The 18,534-nt window shown below is 58.4% G+C and overlaps 1 protein-coding gene across 3 annotated transcripts in view; it reads right to left on the bottom strand.

Annotated features, from left to right (window-relative positions):
- The window catches only part of E4F1 (E4F transcription factor 1), a 9,902-nt gene extending 1,141 nt beyond the window's left edge, over positions 1–8,761 (bottom strand). For 2 of the 3 annotated variants that reach the window (XM_004373180.2, XM_012554599.2), the window contains exons 1-11: positions 8,592–8,761; positions 6,087–6,238; positions 5,088–5,190; positions 2,355–2,542; positions 2,154–2,274; positions 1,917–2,069; positions 1,664–1,833; positions 1,070–1,282; positions 745–853; positions 445–662; positions 41–239 (exon numbers count right to left, since the gene is read on the bottom strand). In XM_004373180.2, the coding sequence (XP_004373237.1) occupies positions 41–239; positions 445–662; positions 745–853; positions 1,070–1,282; positions 1,664–1,833; positions 1,917–2,069; positions 2,154–2,274; positions 2,355–2,542; positions 5,088–5,190; positions 6,087–6,238; positions 8,592–8,748 (1,783 nt within the window). In that variant the 5' untranslated portion in view covers positions 8,749–8,761. The remainder of the gene's footprint in view (positions 1–40; positions 240–444; positions 663–744; positions 854–1,069; positions 1,283–1,663; positions 1,834–1,916; positions 2,070–2,153; positions 2,275–2,354; positions 2,543–5,087; positions 5,191–6,086; positions 6,239–8,591) is intronic. The other variant, XM_023728392.1, reaches the window with a different exon arrangement.
- Between the last annotated feature and the right edge of the window lie 9,773 nt (positions 8,762–18,534).

Below are 18,534 nucleotides of genomic sequence, written 5' to 3'. Positions count from 1 at the left end.
GGCCCCGCCCCGGCCCCGCCGGCCCCGCCCCCGCGCAGACCTTTGGTGCGCAGGTGCCGGTTGAGCGTGCCGTGCTCGGCGAAGCCGCGGCCGCAGCGGTAGCACTTGAAGGGCTTCTCGCCGGTGTGGTGCCGCACGTGCCGCACCAGCGAGCCCTTCTCTCGGAAGCCGCGGCTGCAGAACTGGCACACATGCGGCTTCTCCTCCAGGTGTGTCCGGAAGTGCACCTGCTGGGCATTCTGCGGAGACCAGCTGTCAGCGCCGGCCCGCCTCGCTTTCCCACCCACCTGTCATGGAGGGACCTGGGGCGGCCAGGGGCGAGGGGCCCGACCCAGATGAAAGTGGAGGCTGGGGGAGGGAGGGGGCCTCGAGGGAAGGCGGGGGTCCGGGGCCCAGGGCCGGGAGAGCCAGGGCAGGCCCAGGGCCCGGGGCCGGAGGGCCCACCTTGGTCTTGTAGCGCTTGCCGCACTCGGGACAGGGGTAGGGCCGCTCGTCCGAGTGGACGCGCCGGTGGCCGCGGACGTGGGCGATGGTCTTGTAGAGCTTCCCACAGTCCCCGCAGCGGAAGCGCCGCTCGTGGACATGTACCTCCTGGTGCTTCTTGAGCAGGTAGGCCTTGGGGAAGGCCTTGCCACACTGCGCACAGGCGAACGGCCGCGGCCCTGGGGACACGCATGGCAGCGGCACCCTGGTCACTCAATGCCCCTGGACCCCCCGGCCACCCACTCCCCTCCTACCGCCCACCTGCATGGCCCCGCTTGTGGGCCTCCAGCGTGGCGGCCGTGGGAAAGGTCTCACTGCACTGAGGGCACGGGTGGGTCCTGGGCACGCCTGCAGCCTCGCTGGCCACCTGCTGGGGGACCACAGGTCACCTCACACCGCCCTGGGCGGGCCCCGACTGGGTCCCAGCGGTACCGAGGAGAGCAAGTCCCACGGCCCCACCCTCGCACCCTCCATCATACAGGGCAAGTAAACCGATCAATGGACCGTCCCCACAGCGCTGGTGACCATGGAGGATGAGGCACCCAGGCTGGCCCCAAAGGAGCATGCCTGCAGCACGGGTACCTACTGTCTCTGTGTGCTCCACAGCCAGCAGTGGCAGCTCCGGGGGACCGTCTCCCAGGGCCTGGGGACTGGGCTCAGTGGGAGGGGCTGGCTCCAGGGCGGCCCCCTCATCCCCCGCCACCCGCTCGAGAACGATGCCGGAGTTCTGCATGGCCTGGTGCAGGAGGTTCTCGGGGTCGCCCTCGCCAGTAGAGGGCAGCTCCTCAGGGCCGGGGGGCTGTGGGCAAGGCAGAGGGGGCAGGCTGGCCAGGCAGCCCAGCATACCGCACCCAACCCACCTACCTCACAGAGCAGACACACACCAGGCCAAGGGGACCCTGTGGACCAGGGCCTTGGGGTCATCTCGTGCCTTCACCCCCCAGCTCAGGGCTGTCACCCCCTAGGCCCCACCTCAGGGCCCAGCACCGTCACCCCCCAGTCCCCACCTCTGGGCCCAGCGCCGTCACCCCCCAGCCCCCACCCCGAGGCCAGCACCGTCACCCCCCAGCCTCTACCTCCGGGCCCAGGGCTGTCACCCCCCAGTCCCCACCTCCGGGCCCAGCACCGTCACCCCCCAGCCTCTACCCCTGGGCCCAGCACTGTCACCCCCAGCCCCCACCTCCGGGCCCAGGGCCTTCATGCCCAGGGGCAGCTCCTGCATCTGCACGTGGACTTCGTGGATGACGGTACCCTTGGCATCTGTCACCAGGTGGATCACGGGCGACGTCTCCATGGGCTCGCCCGCCACCGCAGACGACGCAAGCGCCCCCACGCCGGCAGCACCTGACCCTTAAAGGCACAGCCAAGTGAGGCCTCGAAGCAGCCAGGCCCAGGGAGGGCCACCCCGAAGGAGCACGTGGGCCCTGGCTGACCTGCGGGCCCCTCCTCTTTGCCGACGGCCGCGTCCTTATTCACACTGAAGCGGATCTTTTCCGTGCACGGGGTGAGAGACTTGAGGTGGCGGGTCAGTGCACCCGACTCCCGGAAGCTCTTCCCACACTTGGCGCACTTATAGGGGCGCTCGTCTACAAGGAGAGCGGGGTCGGCACCGGGGGGGGGGGGCTGCACGTGACGCCCACACGAGGCGCCGGCCCCCGCCCGCGACTCACCCGTGTGCCGCCGGTGATGCCGGATGAGCGAGCCCTTGGTCCGGAAGGAGGCCCCGCAGAGCTTGCACTCGTGGTCCTTGCGGCTGCTGTGGGTGACCATGTGGGCCTTGAGGATGCTGCCCTGTGGGGGGAGGGGCAGCTGGCTCAGGGCACCTCCGGTTGGAGGGGAGCCCCCCACCCCCGGCCCCGCCCCAGACTCACCGTCTTGAAGGTCTTGCGGCACAGCACGCACACATACCGGCCCTCCTTGTTCACCAGCAGCTGCACCTGGGCCGGCTCCCCATCCCCAGCGAGCACCTGGCTGCTGGGCCTGCCTGGGGCCTCGGCCACCTCGCCGGCCCCCGGCTCCGCCTCAGCTGCCACTATCACCTCTTTGATGTGCCCACCGCCTGAGAAGAGGTGGGTTGCCCGTCACCTTTCGCCTGAACGTGGGGACCCCGGCAGAATCCGCCGCCTCCACGGGGTGCCCCGAAGGCTGCTAGTGGCCGTGGAGCTGCCTGGACCCACTGGCCCCACCATGGAACCCACCGCCCTGGGCCAAGCCCAGACCTAGCCAGCACTGGGGAGACTTGACGCAGACGCCCCAAGGGCAGCCAGGGAACTGCTCACCCCCAGGTCACTCAGGAGCCCCAGGGCCCCCAGATGTGTCCGGGGTGGGACATCCACCATAAGCACAGACGCCATGCATCCCATGCCAAGAGCACCAAGGAGCAAGGACTAGACGCCCGCTTGGCTGGCACCCCCCAGGACGGAGGGAGTGCTGGGTGCACGGGGACAGTGACCGGGGCAGCCCATCACAGCCCTGCCTGGCCCGCTGCCCGGCTCCCTTCAGTGTGGAAGTGGCTTCAGAGGGCTGGCCGGCTGCTGGGCTCCGCCTGGGAGCGCCAACACCACCACGCACCTGGGTGAGCCTGGGAAGTAGAAGCTGGGCTTTCCTACTTGTCGGGTGTTGTGGAAACACGACAATGTGCAAAGCTGAGCTGTAAACACACTTCACAGTCTGCTCGTGAGAGTGACGGGCCGGAAACGGCTGTAAAGCCACTTCTCAAAACTTCCTGATCGCTGGCATCTTGTTTTGACAAGCCATTCTCTCGGATAAGGATGCAGGCACCGTGACTCAGGAACAATTAAGGGCATGTGTCGCCTGAGCCCTGCCTGGCACGCTGAGACAGGACCAACGCATCCGAGTCCTGCAGCTTCCCTCCGACCCACAGTCATCTCTCACCAAGGACAGAAGCCTCTGGCTGGCCGCAGCCAGAGCGGGGTGCTGGCAGAGCAGACAGAGGGGACAAGGAGGCAGGGGACGTGGCTGTCGATGTGGCCAGAGGACGTGGTATTTCCAGTAAAGGGCAGGCAGGCCTGCGGGTGGTGCCCAGCCACCCCGGACGTCCACACACAGTGGCCATCACCAGCGACGGCTGAGCCGGGCACACCCCACCCCCACACTGGAGGCCGGCGGCTGGCAGTGCAAAACTCTGATTCCGTCCTTCTCTGCATGAAGCTGACTAGCGTGCCCACCAAGAGGCACATGCAGGGCACCCAAGAGGCTTGAAAGGGGGGGAAAATCCCAAGGGCACCTTGGGAGGAGCCCCGGGAGCCAAGAGGAGCACCTGGAGTATCTGCAGGTTGGGGTAGTGGGAAGGGCCTGCTGGCCAGAGGCCAGGAGCTGGAGATACCACCCAGACCAGGGGCTCGTTTTCCCCAGTGATGCCACCCACCCAGAGACAGAGGCCCACGCCAGGACAGCAGGGCGGCCCACCCCCGAACAACATTCCTTCCCAGAGTGACTACACGTGAATGTCGCTTGCTGCAGGGATGTCGGGGAAGGACAGCGTCGGGAGGAGGACAGGTGTCAAGCCGCCTCCCTGAGGTGGCACCTTGGCAGAGCCTGAGGCCAGCCTCCCCCAGGTCTCCTCCCCGCTCTTCCTGCCGCAGCCTTCCCGAGGGTTTCCCAAGACCAAGTTCTACCTGTTGCCAAAACCCACTTCCTGCCCAGATGCCCACTCATCCACCTACCCGGCAGGCACCCCAAGGAGCAACCATCCCTTCCCAACTTCCTGCTCAATCGGGCCAAACCACATCCCACAGGTGTCTGTACACTCCGCCCCGGGCCCAGCCACTCACACCTCCCGAGAGACAGCCCCACTCCCTCCACCTCCCACACCCCAGCTGCCTTTGAAATGTCTCCCTTGCAGACCCCCTACCTGGTCCCCCATTAATGAGAGCCTGACCCCTGCAACCCTCTCGTAACACCCCCACTACCACGGCGCATCGGCGTGGCGGTTTAACTGAAGACAAATTAAGCCATCAAAGAGACCTGACGTGACGTTATACGCCTGACATGGCGCTCTACGCTCAGAAAAACCCGTGAGAGTCAAGGCAGGAATCATCTCCCCACGCCGGAGCAAAAGGCGCCGGGCAGGTGAAGGCCGAGGCCGGGCAGCGAGTCTGGCTGGGCTGGAAAAGAGGGTGCTGCCCCCTGCTGGCACCCTCTACGTGTACACCAGCCCTCCAGAGCCACCTGCCAGGGGTGAGGGGCGCGCTGAGCAGAGCCCAGGTTGGGGCTGGCTGGGAGGCAGGAAGCAGGACCCAAGAGGGTGGCAGAGTGGAGGTGATTCCGGGAGGACCAGGGCAGAGAGCCAGGCTGGGGACGTGAGCAGGACAGCAGCCAGCTCGCCATTACCCGTGAAGTGGAGGCACCCTAGTGCCCGGCTGGGCCCAAGTGCCACTGGGCCACATGGACGCTGTGAGGAGCCTCACCCCTCCTCCAAGTGCTGCCCCAGGAAGGCTCACACAAGGCGCCAGTCCCCGCCTCACAGGCCGGCCCTTGGGAAAGCGGAGGCTCAGTGACAGGCCCGTCCTCCAGCCCTGGCCATGATGGTCATCGGGTCAGCGAACCTCAGCCCCGAGAAAGCCACACACGGTCCCACTTACCCACGATGTCGGGTGCGTGGCCGAGGTCTGCCGCCAGAGAGGCCGCCTCCACCACGATGTGGGCCACGGCAATGGGCTCCTCTGGGGCTGGCGCCCGGACCACCTGCAACGGGGACAGGGCAGAGGAGACTCGTCATCAGGCTCCAGAGCCCCCAAGATGAGGCTGGGCCTGTCGGCACTCGGCTGTGGGGTCAGCCCTGAGCCCAACTCCAGCCTGGCCCCTCAACCCAGGGTCAGCCCCATCGCCCTAAAACCCACAGGGAGGCCCCCTGGAGGACTTAGTCAGCAGCTCTGGGTGAGGCTCGCTCGCTGTGCAGGGATAAAGGCTCCACCTCCACCTCTAGCCTCCGCCAGGTGCTCAGAGAAACGGCGCAGGGCTGGAGGCTTCCCAGAGGAGGGGGAGCCTCTAGGAGGGAGCAGGCGAAGAGCACAGGGTCAGAGCAAGACAACCCAGGGTCAAATGTCATCTGGGCCACACCCCTGCCAGGGGCCTGAGGCCACTGACTTCTCTGAATAAAGCCGGCTCTGAATAAAGAGACTGAGGCGCGCTCACACCCATGGGGTGTTGTGGAATTTAACAGCTCGAGCATGTCGCCAGGGCTCAGCAAAGCCAGCCACGTTTATGGGGTGGTGGGGTCCCCAGGACCCTGCTTTGCTGGTGGGGTTGCCAGGAACTAGGTGTACTGGGCAAAAGACAAGCTGCCCTGAAACCCCCAAGTCAGAGGAGATCCTCAGGCTCCAAGAAAGGCGAGACCCCAGGCCCCAGCTGTGCAGGCTGCGGCCTGAGGCTGCCGAGAAGGTTTCCCGGCACAGCTAGGCCAGGCTGCTATGGGCAGCAGAGCCCAGAGCCCCTCGCAGGGTGGCCGCCCACCTGTCACCAGGGAACCAGCTGCACAGGTCTGCCTGGCATTCTTCCTTCCCTACCGGCAGCCATACCCAGGGACGGTGCGGTGCACAGGCGTGAGCGCGCGACCTGACGGCAGTGGGCGGGGCACTCACCTCTTGGCCCAGCAGTGCAGCAGCCGCAGGGGTGGTAGACAAAGTGTCCTGAGGGGCCCGCTGGCAGGTCTTCTGGATCTTGTGCTGGACAAAGTCCTCCAAGGTGGTGAACTCGGCCTGACAGCGGCCACATCTGTGCACATCGTCCTCATCTGCCAAGGGCTGCCATCAGTGGGGCCCCAGGGGAGAAGGCCTGCTGGCCAGGCCCGCCCACTGCCCCTCCAGCCCTGGGCCAAAGCCCCGCGGGGATGGCATCAGACTCAGAGACCCCTTCCTCCCCCTCCCAGAGGCTGCTGAGAGCACACTTAGCGGGGAGGGGGCAGGGGGCCGGTTCCGCCCTCAGGGTCAGTAGAGGCAGCCTGTGCCCCCAGCAGCGGGGCCCCTGGCTAGCCCCTTAGGCTGTAGGAATCCACTGAGACTCTCACTTCAGAGATGAGGGGAGGGGTTCAGGAAGAGGGTGGGGGATTCACCCAATCGAGTCAGAGATGATGGGGGACAGGACTGAAGACTGCTGGGGTTATGAGGTGTGTGCCCTGGGGCCTCAGCTACCATCACTTCATCTGTAAAATGGGCCCGCCGCAGCCCCTGTGCTCAGGGAACAACGGGGACTTGGGGACTGATGCCCACAGCACTGGGCAAGCACAGCTGAGGTGGATGGGGGGGCGGGGTAACCATCCTTCTCACTCTGACTTGGGGTGAACGTGGCGTCAGGTGAGACGCCAAGGGTGGGGCTTTGCAGAGTACTCTGTGCCCCAAGGCCCCCCCCACCTAAGCCCCCCACCATCAGGAGAGACTGCCATTTAATGGCCCCCCCTCCCCCACTGTGTGCCCGGCACCCCACAGAGACCTCAGCAAACCCCAGCAGCACCCTGGGGAAGTGGAGATGCTCATTCCCATTCTAGAAAAACAATTTGAGATTTAGTGTTCCCCAGCTAGTGTGAGCAGGGCCAGCCCTGACCCCAGGGTCAACTCCAGACACCCTGCTGACTGCACGATGGGACAGGAAGATGCCCCTTCTGCTTCCGTAGAAGTTGGCCAGTTCCGCCACCTCCGGTTCACTCCCACACCAAGGTCAAAGCCAAGGTCTGTAACCTCGGAAGAACCCAGCTGGGATTTGTTGGATTAATGACTAAGCAAAGGGTCAAGCCACAGTTTGCCCACAGACAGTCGTTTGGCAGAGGGAGGTCCCCTCCAGGTGGCTCAAAGCCACAAGCCAAGCACTGAGGCACCCACCACCCTCTTAGCATCCCACTCTGGGAGTCTGACTCGACACCAGCGTGTTGCTGTTGAAGGCGCCCCCGGCCCTGGGAGGGAGCACACCTGGGCCAGTTCGTATTGAGACGAGGCCACAACAGGGCAGGGCACAACAACCTCCAAAGGGATCCCTCCCCAGGTTGGCTTGCCCCCAGTGGTACTGCCCTTCTGCAAGCTGGAATAAGAAGGAGCCAGAAAAAAAAATGTCCCCTGTAGGGACAAAGACCACCCCCAATACCACTAGCCAGCTCCCTTCCTGTCTGTCCGATCTGCAGCCTCATGGGACAAGCTCAGAGGTGGAGACCCAAGCTGGGCCTCTGAAAGCGACGTGTGCCCTGGGACTGAGCCCTTGCTGGGTCCCCAGTACTGGTCTCTGGGCTTTACATGCACGCTCTATTCTCATCCTCACCATCAAAGTCCTATGAGGTGGCAGAACCCAGAAGTTAAGGGAGTGGGTTGGAGAGCGACACACTTCGAGGACTCAGTCCAGCTGGGTGACCTGACACAGTCACTTCCAAGTCTCTGAACCTCAGTTTTCCTCATTCATAAAATAGGAATAATAATACCCATGTCTCAAGGTCGGTTTGAGGATAAAAGAGTGGACAGAACCTAAGTCTTTGGCACATAATTAGCAGCAGCAGCAGCCTCGTTTTGTAAGGGGAAACAGGGACTCGGACAGGTGTGGTCACCTGCTCAGGATCAAAGACCTAGCAAGTGGCAGGTTTGCGACAGAGGCAAAAACTTGCTGCGTGCATGTCACTCCACCAGGGGCTCTGCTACCTCTCCAAGCTCCAGCCCGCAGCCCGGAGCCTGGGGAGACCCAAGGCCCCTCCCCCTTGCAGCCTCCAGCTCCACCCGGGCCCCAGTGGCCCTTCAGGTACAGTGGGAGGGGACCCTGCTCAGCACAAGGAAGCCGAGGGGGTTGGCTGAGGTCCCGAGGAGAGCAGGGCCGGCCGGCGCGGGGAGTGGGTTGCAAAGGTTCACACGGCGAGCGCCCGAAGCGTGGGCAGCGGTGAGCATCCGTGAGCAGGCACGGGGGTTCACAGGGTGAGCGGCGCCCTGCAGAAGCGGCTCGTGGGTGTCTGAGGAAACCTGGGGGCCTCGTGGAGCTCTGCGGGGTCCATGAAGTCCGCGAGGACTCCGGGACTGGGAGGGTCTGTCACGCCCGCCAGGCCAGCCATCGGGGCCTCCGCGAGCCGGGGCTGAGCCGCCCCCAACCCGGCCGCGCCCAGCCGCGCCGGCCCCCGTTACCTTCCTCGCTGAACGGCGCCGGGAGGCCGAGGAAGCCGCCGGGGGCCAAGGCAGCCGCCGCCGCCGCGACTCCGCCCCCGCCCGCTTCCCGCCCGGCTTCGGCCCGGGCTTCTGCCGTATGAGCGGCCGTCACCCGCACTGCCATCGCGCCCTCCATGTCGCAACGCGCCGCAGGAAGATGGCGGATTTACGACCGTGTCGTCATAACAACGGGCCGCGCCGAGACGAGCGAGAGGGAACGACGAGACGGGGCTGGGGCGGGGCCAGTGAGAGATTGACGGCCAGGCGGCGGGGCGGAGTTGAGGAGGGGTGGGGCCTGGAGCCACAGAGGCGCGGCCAGGCTCGCAGAGAGTAGGGCCGGGGCGGGACGTTCTGGGAGGGGGCGTGGTTAGGGTGCAGCCGACTGGCAGGCGGAGGGGCGGAGCCTGGGGAGGACGCATGGGATGGGCGTGGCCAGGCCCGAATGGCCGCGGGCTGGGGCAGGAACGGGAAGGGGCGAGCTTGGGGGCGGGGCCGGGAGAGACTAGGGTTGGCTTTGCAAAGCTTTTGTTTTTAAGTTTTTGCTGTTGTTGTTGAGACTATACACAGCGGAACAGACACCAAGTCCACAGTTTCTACATTTACAATTCAGTGACACTGATTACGTTCTTCAAGTTGTGCAGCCATCCTCACCCTCCTTTTCTGACTTGTTCCTCCGCCATTAACATAAACTCACTACCGCGTTACCTAACTGCTCTTTTGAGTTTTGCAGTCTTTTATTCTTTTACATGCATTGCTTTTTGTGTGATAAAATGCACATACCAACAAATTTACCATTAGTGGCATTTAGCGCACTGCAATGTCGTACAACCACTGTGGAATTCCACGATAGTGTTATCACCCAAAACGGAAAGCAGTCACTTCCCATTGCCCGCACGCGCGCGCGCGCGCACACACACGCACACACACACACACGCACACGCACACGCACACGCACACACACACACACACACACACACACACTCTCTCTCCAGCCCCTGGCAATCACCAATCTTGCCTTCTGTCTGTCTGGATTTGCCTACTCTGGACATTTCGTATAAATGGAATCATAAAATATGCGGTCATTTGTGTCTGCCTTCTCTCAGCGTAATCTTTTCAAGGTTCATCCATGTTGTAGCATGCATCAAAACTTTATTCCTTTTTATGGCCAAATAAATGTTTTGTGGCGTGGACGGACCACAATGTGTTTATCCATTCACGATGATGGATTAACCAGTAAGTATGGTATGCACTGGGTTACAGTAAGCAAGGTATGCACAGGCTTCATTGTGTTTACTAATCTGTAGCGCAGAACCTTGCTTGCTGAGAGCGAAGAGGACTTGAAGCACTTACTGATGAAGATCAAGGACTACAGCCTTCAGTATGGATCACACCTCAACATAAAGACAGCAAAAATCCTCACAACTGGACCAATGAGCAACATCATGATAAATGGAGAAAAGATTGAAGCTGTCAAAGATTTCATTTTGCTTGGATCCATAATCAACACCCATGGAAGCAGCAGTCAGGAAATTGAACGACATATTGCACTGGGCAAATCTGCTGGGAAAGGCCTCTTTAAAGTGTTAAAAAGCAAAGATGTCACTTTGAGGACTAAGGTGCACCTGACCCAAGCCATGGTATTTTCAATCATCTCACATGCATGTGAAAGCTGGACAACGAATAAGGAAGACCAAAGAAGAACTGATGCCTTTGAATTGTGGTGTTGATGAAGAAAATTGAATAGACCATGGACTGCCAGGAGAATGAACAAATCTGTCTGGGAAGAAGTACAGTCAGAATGCTCCTTAGAAGCAAGGATGGTGAAACTTCCTCTCATGTACTTTGGACATGTCATCAGGCGGGCCCAGTCCTTGGAGAAGAACATCATGCTTGGTAGAGGGTCAGAAAAAAAGAGAGGAAGACCCTCAATGAGATGGAGTGACACAGTGGCTGCAAAGATGTGCTCAAGCACAGCAAAAATTGTGAGGATGGTACAGGACCAGGTAGTATTTTTTCAGTTGTACGTGGGGTCACTATGCGTTGGAACTGACTCAATGGCGCCTAACAATCTCTTGTGCACAATTTCACATGCAGTAAAAACCAGGTGAAATTGTGCACTACAGATTAGTAAGCACAATTAAGCCCACGTGTACGAGTACCCTGCTTATTGGGTAATCTCTGCTATCTGATGATGGACACTTGGGTTGTTTCCACTCTTGGGCTGTTGTGAATAGTGCTGCTAAGAACATTCATGTCCAAGTTCCTTTTTTTTTTTCTAATTGTGCTTTAGATGAAAGTTTACTACAAGTTCCTTTTATCCTTTTTAAGGTAATTGGTTAGCATTTTGAAGCTACGCTTTACAAGATTATCTTATTTAAGATACCAATCACCTCCATTTTAAAGATGAAACTGAGGCATATATCAGATAGGACACATGTCCAAGGGCAGAACCAAGACTCTAACCCACGTGTGTCCAGAGCCACGCGTGTGCTGGGAACCCACAGCGCATGCTCTCCTGGCTCAGGTATTCTCAGTGGGCCAGCCTGATGCCGGAAGCCAGGGACTCAGGTGCATCAGACCCCCACCCCCTCCACAGAGCCAGTCCCCAGGGAAGGCTGCGCAGAGCACACAGGTCAGAGAAGAGCAGCCTGCGTCTCAGCGGGGAACGGGCAGCTCTGTCCAGGGAAGACCAAGGGAGGTTGTCTTCATGCTGGGGCGTCCCGGCTGGGGGATAAGGACATCTGACCTGGCGGGAGCTGGAATGTGAGGAGGCAGGTCGGGTCACCGAGGGTCAGACTGAGTAAGGATGGGGCTGCATTCTACAGGCAGGCTGTCACCACTGCAGGGTTTTAAGCAGAGGGAGAGATAGAAAGCATTTCAGAAAGAAACGGGACTGGAGGAACCCCACACACCGAGTCGCCGCGAGTCGGAATCAACCCTCCAGCAACTGGTAACTGGTGATAGCCCCCATCTCTCAGGGCTGGCCTGTGATTTTTGACAAGATAAGGGGGTGCAGAGCAAAGCTCATTTCTGGTGCTTAGTGAATGCCCAATAAGCCAAGGCCATCAGGCAATTCTTTCCCAAACTGGCCCATGGCTGGACACGGTCAGCGTCTCCCATTCAGCTGAGTGTACCAAATAAACTGGGTGTTTCTAGGTGGTAAAAACAGGGTTTGTGATCTTTTGTCAAAGCCGGTTCTTCCCAGTCAGCTCAACCACCAAAACTGAGTGGACAGACGGAGGGAGGAAGGTGCTCTCCTCCTGGGTGGAGGGTGCCCCCTGTGGGAACACTTTGCAGGTCCCACCCTGTGGGCTGTGGTCCTCCAGCAGTTCCTATGCCGGTAGTGAGACCACAGAAATGGGCCATCACATAAACAGACAGGGCCCTGAGGGGACTGGAACCCCCGGCTTTGCCTGATGGTTTTGGGGTGGGCATGGGGCAGTGGGGAAGAACTCCAGGGAAGACTTTGTAGAGAGCTGGGACCCCAGAGAGGAGCAGGCATTTTACAGACCAGCGGATGGGGGCCTGGATCACCTGGCACAGAGTAATCCCTCAGGATATCGGGGCCTGTTATTGTCATTAAAAGTAATAACTAACGATAAACATACACCCAACAATGCCGCTCCTAAGCACACATCCAAGATAAATGAGTGCGTATGTCCACGAGTTCATAAAAAGGAGCATATTCATAGTATTTCTGTTCACAATAGCCCCAGACTGGAAACAACCCTGTTGGGTAACAACGCAGCAGCGTCCTGACCCAGGGTTGGCTGCGTAGCTAAGAGACCAAAGAAAGACTCCGGAACCAGCGATCGGGGCGTATGGGTTATTCGGGGAACTTAGTGAGGGACGGTCCAGGGCAGCGAGTAGACCAGGGTAGCACTCCACTACCGCCGGGCAAGGGACAAAAGCTTATATACGGCTCCAGGTGGGGCTAAGGCTTATTTGTTTTCCTTCCAAGTCTCTAGGCAGCCGGCACTCCCAGGGACTACACGTCCAGGCCCAGATGTTTTCCTTTTTGTCAATAAGGCGCTCCTCGGCCTTGACCAGTGGTCCAGTCGCACCACCCCCAGCCTTGTACCTTAGGCCGAGTTCATCTAGAGTCCATCTCCGGCATGCTTCGGGGAAGAGCAAAGCTGCCTCCCTTAGGAGGGGATGCATGTAGCTGAATAGCATTACCCTGCATTCCACCCTGCAGACCCTCCCTACGTCCTTAGCGATCTTACCGCCCCCCGTGCCCACGACAGCCCTCAGACTTGGTATGCCGAGGAGCATTGCAAAAGCAAAGCACGTACACAGTATGAATGGCAGCACAGGAAAAGGCATAGTAATAAAAGTCCCACTATCACCCAGAAGCCTGTCCGCTAGGTGGACGGGAAGAATTGCAGCCAGCTGGAGACAGGTCAGTGGCGTCCGAGGGGAGTGGGCTGGCACGTGGTACACTGTGGCGGACATGCCCGGCAGTCGGTCGGCCATGTCCTTCCACATGTTGGCCCCCCACAGGTCCCTCCCTGCTATCTTCCAGTCTTGCACCTTCCACTTAAAAAAAAAAAAAGAAGAAGAAAACCCATTGCTGTCGAGTTGATTCCAACTCATAGCAACCCATAGGACAGAGTAGAAGTGCCCCATAGAGTTTCCTAGGAGCACCTGGTGGATTCGAAATGCCAACCTTTTGGTTAGCAGCTGTAGCACTTAACCACTCTGCCAGCAGGGTTCCACCTGCAGTAGGGCATGATATGCTACACACAGCCATTTCTCCAACATGCTGTACCTTTCTTCTGCTGGAACCAAAATCCCGGTGGCACTCTCTTGTTACCTTGCCGCTGCCACAGGCCCCACCCTTACCCCTCTGGGTAACAGCCTACGTCCGAGTCACACAGCTGACCATGCACGAACATTCAAGGCCTGTATTTGTTTTACAGTGACCTTTGCCTGCTGGAAGGCCACCTCTTCCTTTGTCCCCCAGTCCCACGCTGCTCCTTTCTTCACTAACCTAGACAAGGGCCGTAGGGTTTGGGCTGAGTAGGGTACGAAAGGGCGCCAGTACCCCAGGAGCCTGACAAATGCCTGTAGTTGCTTCACAGTCTTTGGGCGGGGGTAGGCTTGGACCTTATCTATCTTACCCGACCAGATAACACCATGTACTTGACCCACAAGCCAGGCCCTTGTGTTTTTCTCTCTCGTTCACTGCCCATCCCCGAGATCGGAGCTGCGTGAGTACTTCACCAGCTGCAGTCTGCAAAGAAGCAAGCGAGTCAGAATGACATCATCAACATGGTGGAAGACAGCCACCTCGGCAGGCGGAGTCCACCGCATTCATTTACCACATGATCTCCTCACTACACCGGGTTACACATTCAGTTGGTCCACGAGGTATCCTCCTTGTTGACAGATGAGCTGGAACAATGCGGGGAGATGACTCGTCATCTCCGTTCACACGTTCACAGGGCCAGCAGTGGGTCAGGTAGGTAGCTCTAGCAAAAGCCTGTGTCACCGGGGCCCATGGATGAGGGGCCTGTGCAATAATCTGGGAAAAAAGAAGAGACATTAACAATTCCCCCTCCTCCCATTTCCCGTGGCAGTTCAGGTGAGGTTGCCCAGATATAGCCACCCAGGCTGTCTGTCTCAGCCTGAGGCAGTGACCTCTGTGGGAACCCAGATCTTTTCTCAGGAACGGTTGTATACAAAAGAAACACGTTTTATGGAACAGACAGTTTAATCAAGTATATGGTGCAAATGAGAAATGCCAGTGCAGGAAACTGCTGCACTGGGACCCCAGGCTGCTTGCCTGAGATGTCTGTCCCTTCCCATCAGCCGTTTAAGCCTGGCCCTTGAAGCACTCAACTGCCCCTGTGGTTTGGGGGTGATAAAGAGCGTGAAGAGTTCATTCAAGATCCAGTGGAAGCCTCTGTATAGGATAAGAGGACCCGATATGATTGATTTGCCAAGAACGTCCTGGCCTGTTGGCTCAGGAATCTGTCCCTGCGCAGGTTTTAGCCTTGGCCAGGGTCTTGTGGCAGGTCAGCTTTTCTACGCTGTCCAGCATTTTCTGATGACAGTGGCAGTCCACGCATGTAGGCCCCGTCTTGGATGGTGTACGAGTCTCCATGGACCGTCCTCTCTTAAATCCAGGAGGTGGCCGGTTGCACAGCTCCTCGCTCTGGAGCAGACAATGCTTCAGCCTCTGCAGCCAGCTGGCAACGGCGGTCTGCTCGTTGGGTGTTTTCCCCTCTCAGCATAGAGGCCTTTCTGATGACCGTCTACCCCACTAACAAAAGCTTATCAGGACCAGAACTGACTTCGTTTTTTTTTTTTTGTCCAGATGTTTCACTTCTATAGGGTCTTGCTTTATATGTCAGTCTGAGGTTGTCAGTGGCCAGATTGAATGGCCAGGCTATGAGCTATGGCCCTTGTCACAGTTTCCGTGTGCCCCACCAAAATGGCCCTAACTGCAGCAATTCCCATCGGGACTTGGAGGCCAAAGTTTCCAAAGGTGTGCATTAATCCATCAATATCACCAACACATACAATAAGGATTCGCAGGGGCCCCGAAGGGACTTACCGGTAGTCAGCCTTGGGCAAGTGTCTCAATGACAGCGATCTCAGACCCGGAAGTTTTCCTCATTGAACTTTAATTGCAATGTCAGGCCTTTGGTCCTCCCTGGTGACAGAGGCACCTAAGCTTAATCCTCAGCCCTAATTATTTCTGAGAGACGATCTGGGCAAGGTTGGCTGAGCCCTCAGTCATTTGTGGGGCCACCCCGCCACCATACCAGGTGCAAGCACGGTCTCAGCCCAGTTGCCTGGTAACCTGGAGGCGGGCCCTCCTATTTGCCTTCCCCTTACTGTTGCAGCTGCGGCTATGGTGCTGCTCAGCTGTCTTGGCAGGGGCAGCTGTCAGAGAATCCCAGAGAGGCCTCTGAGGTCTCTTCAAGGTCGCTCAACACAAGCTATCTTGAAGGGCTTTTTACTTGTTTTTTTCCTGCTGTTTTAACTCTTGCTTTGCACTGGGTGTTACAAGGTGTTCTCAGTGCCAGGGCGCTGCTTAGCCCGCCAACTATCTCCAGTCCCATTGTTGGAGGGCTTTGAGCAATGGCTAGGGGGTTGTTCCCTCGGCCCTTAAATCTCCTGTCTTTACAAACATGCAGGCGAACGTTTCTAGCTGCTCACCCTGTTGGCGGACACAGCTGCTCAGTGTGTCAGTCATGGCCTCCTCACGGGACTGCCACACATCCCTTTCCAACTGTAACTCTGCAAAGCTCTTACGGGAGCTTCAGCAGCTAGCTGGGCTTCCGTGGCCCGCCGGGATTTCCCCCGAAGAAAAGCATACGGGCTAGGGAGGAGGAAGGGGCAGCATGCAAGTCCTCCTCCTGTTGCAGCTCTTCTTCCAGCTGCCTAATTCGGGCCCTGGCAGCTAGGTCCGCGTCGGTTGCCCCTCTCAAGGCTGCCAGTAGGAGCCACCCCACACTAACTGCCCCAGCGCAACAATCTTGCTTTGGGGCCTCCAACTGACACAGCATATCGTCAATGCCCTTAGGCGTTTTGGGGGCGTCCCGGTACTCACACAGTGGGCAAGACAGCAGTGACCACCACCCCCACCCCCACATGGAGGACGAGGGCCATCTCAGGATCCCTCCCATCACAGTCCCTTGCCCTACCGTATGTCCGGCACTCACACAGGTTTCCTTGGTCTCCTGTCTGGCTCGCCAACTGTTGGGTAACAACCCAGCAGCGTCTGGACCCAGGGTCAGCCACATAGCCAAGAGATCAAAGAAAGACTCCAGAACCAGTGATCAGGACATACGGTTTACTGGGGGAACTTACGTGCGGGACAGTCCAGGGCGGCTGCTGGACTCAGGTTAGCGCCCCACTGCCACCTAGCAAGCGACACAAGTTCATGTCCAGTTCCAGCTGGCGCTGAGGTTTGTTTGTTTTTCTTCCAAGTCCCTAGGCAGCCAGCGCTCCCGGGACTACACATCCAGGCCCAGATGTTTTTCTTTTTGTTGATAAGGCGCTCCTCGGCCTCGGCCACTGGCCCAGTCACACCACCCCCAGCCTTGTACCTCAGGCCGAGTTCATCTCAAGTCCATCTCTGGCATGCTTTGGGGAAGAGCAAAGCTGCCTCCCTTAGGAGGGGATGCATGTAGCTGAATAGCATTACACTACAAACCCAAATGCCCATCAATGGGAAAAAAGATAAACTGGGGTATATTCTTACAATGGAACACGTGGCAATTAAAACAACAGAGAGAGAATAGGATGAATTTCACACCTCAGTGGTTAAGCGTTTGGTTGCTAACCAAAAGGTTGGCAGTTCAAACCCATTAGTTGCTCCAAGGGAGAAAGATGTGGCGGTTAGCTTCTATAAAGATTTACAGTCTCGGAAACCTAGGAGGCAGTTCTCTTCTGTCCTATAGGGTCGCTATGAGTCAGAAATGACTCAATAGCAATGGGGAAGTTGAAAGCAAGAAGCCCTGGGGGTGCCAGTGGTTAAGCACTGCTGCTAACCAAAAGATTGCTGGTTCAAACCCCCTCCCCCCAGTGGCTCTGCTAGAGAAAGAGCCAGCGATATGCTCCCGTAAACATGAACCAAACCCCACTGCCACTGAGTCTATTCCTATTCAAAGAGACCCTATAGGACAGAGTAGAACTGCCACATAGGGATTCCAAAGCTGTAAATCTTTATGGAAGCACACTGCCACATTTTTCTCCCATGGAGCAGCTGGTGGATTCCAACAGCAAATCTTTTGCTTAGCAGCTGAGTGCTTTAACCACTGTGCCACCAGGGCTCCCTCCGTAAAGATGACAGCCTAGAAAACCCTATGGGGCTGTTCTACTCTGTCACATGAGGTCGCTATGAGTCGGAATTGACTCGACAGTACCTAACAACAGGTTGAAAGCAAGACCCAGAAGAGTACCTACTGTGTGATCCCATTTATATTATTTGCTAGAAGACTCTATGGTGACAGCAATCAGAGATGTGCTGGGGAAGGTGGGATCTGCTATGGACTAGAGATGAACAGGATGGAACTTTCTGAGGTGTTGGAAATATTCCGTTATCTTGATTTGGGCTGTGTTTGCACGGGTGTTTACGTATGTAAAAATTCCATTAATCTTGCACACTTAAGATTTTCACACTTACTGTATGTCATTCATGCCTCAATAAATTTTAACAATAACTCCTAATAATAATGAAGATAGTAGCTAACAATTAGCGAGTGCTATATGCTAGGAAACTCTATGGGGCAGTTCTACTCTGTCCTATGGGGTCGCTAATCAAAAATCGACTAGACAGCAACGGTTTGGTTTTGGTTTTTTATGTGCTAGGCAGCGCCCTTCTCTTAGGCCCTAATCACACTGCCAGGTAACTGCTGGCTTAGTACAACCACTGGGGAAGGCAAGGGGAAAAGCTTTCTGCAGAAAACTACAAGGGTAGGGAAGGCTAGGGCCTAAGCGTGCGCAGGAGCAGATGCCGACGTGACTCCGGCCCAGGGGAACCGTGGCCACTTCCTGGCGCGCTCTTCCGGAGAGCTCCGCACGCGGGGCTGCGAGCGACTCCAGCCAATCAGTGGCCAGCCTGGCCCAGGGTCACTCCACTCGGATCTCCGTCACCTAGGCTGACCACGCGCCGCCAATGGGAAGCGGCCTTAAGCCCTGCGCCGGCTCGCGGGTTCTTCCGCATGCTTCCGCAGTGAATACTTTACTCCGAACGCCGGTTGGCGGCCTTCCAACCAATCACTGACGTGCGCTGTGCCCTGCAGCCAATGGCCGCCCGCCTCCCCGCCCCGGGCCGCAAAGGTTAGCGCTGGGCTCCCGCAGGCCCCAGATTCGGGCCCGGATTGGCTCAGGAGGAGTCCAATGGGCGGCGCGCGCGAGGCGCGGAGCCAATGAGCACGCCGGGGGCGGGGCAGGCGCCGCGGCG

The sequence above is a fragment of the Trichechus manatus genome, unplaced genomic scaffold (assembly GCF_000243295.1).
Source record: "Trichechus manatus latirostris isolate Lorelei unplaced genomic scaffold, TriManLat1.0 scaffold00024, whole genome shotgun sequence".
In the NCBI taxonomy this organism is placed as follows: Eukaryota; Metazoa; Chordata; class Mammalia; order Sirenia; family Trichechidae; genus Trichechus; species Trichechus manatus.
The sequence above is the reverse complement of the archived record's forward strand: the minus strand, read 5'-3'. Positions and strand labels throughout refer to the sequence as shown.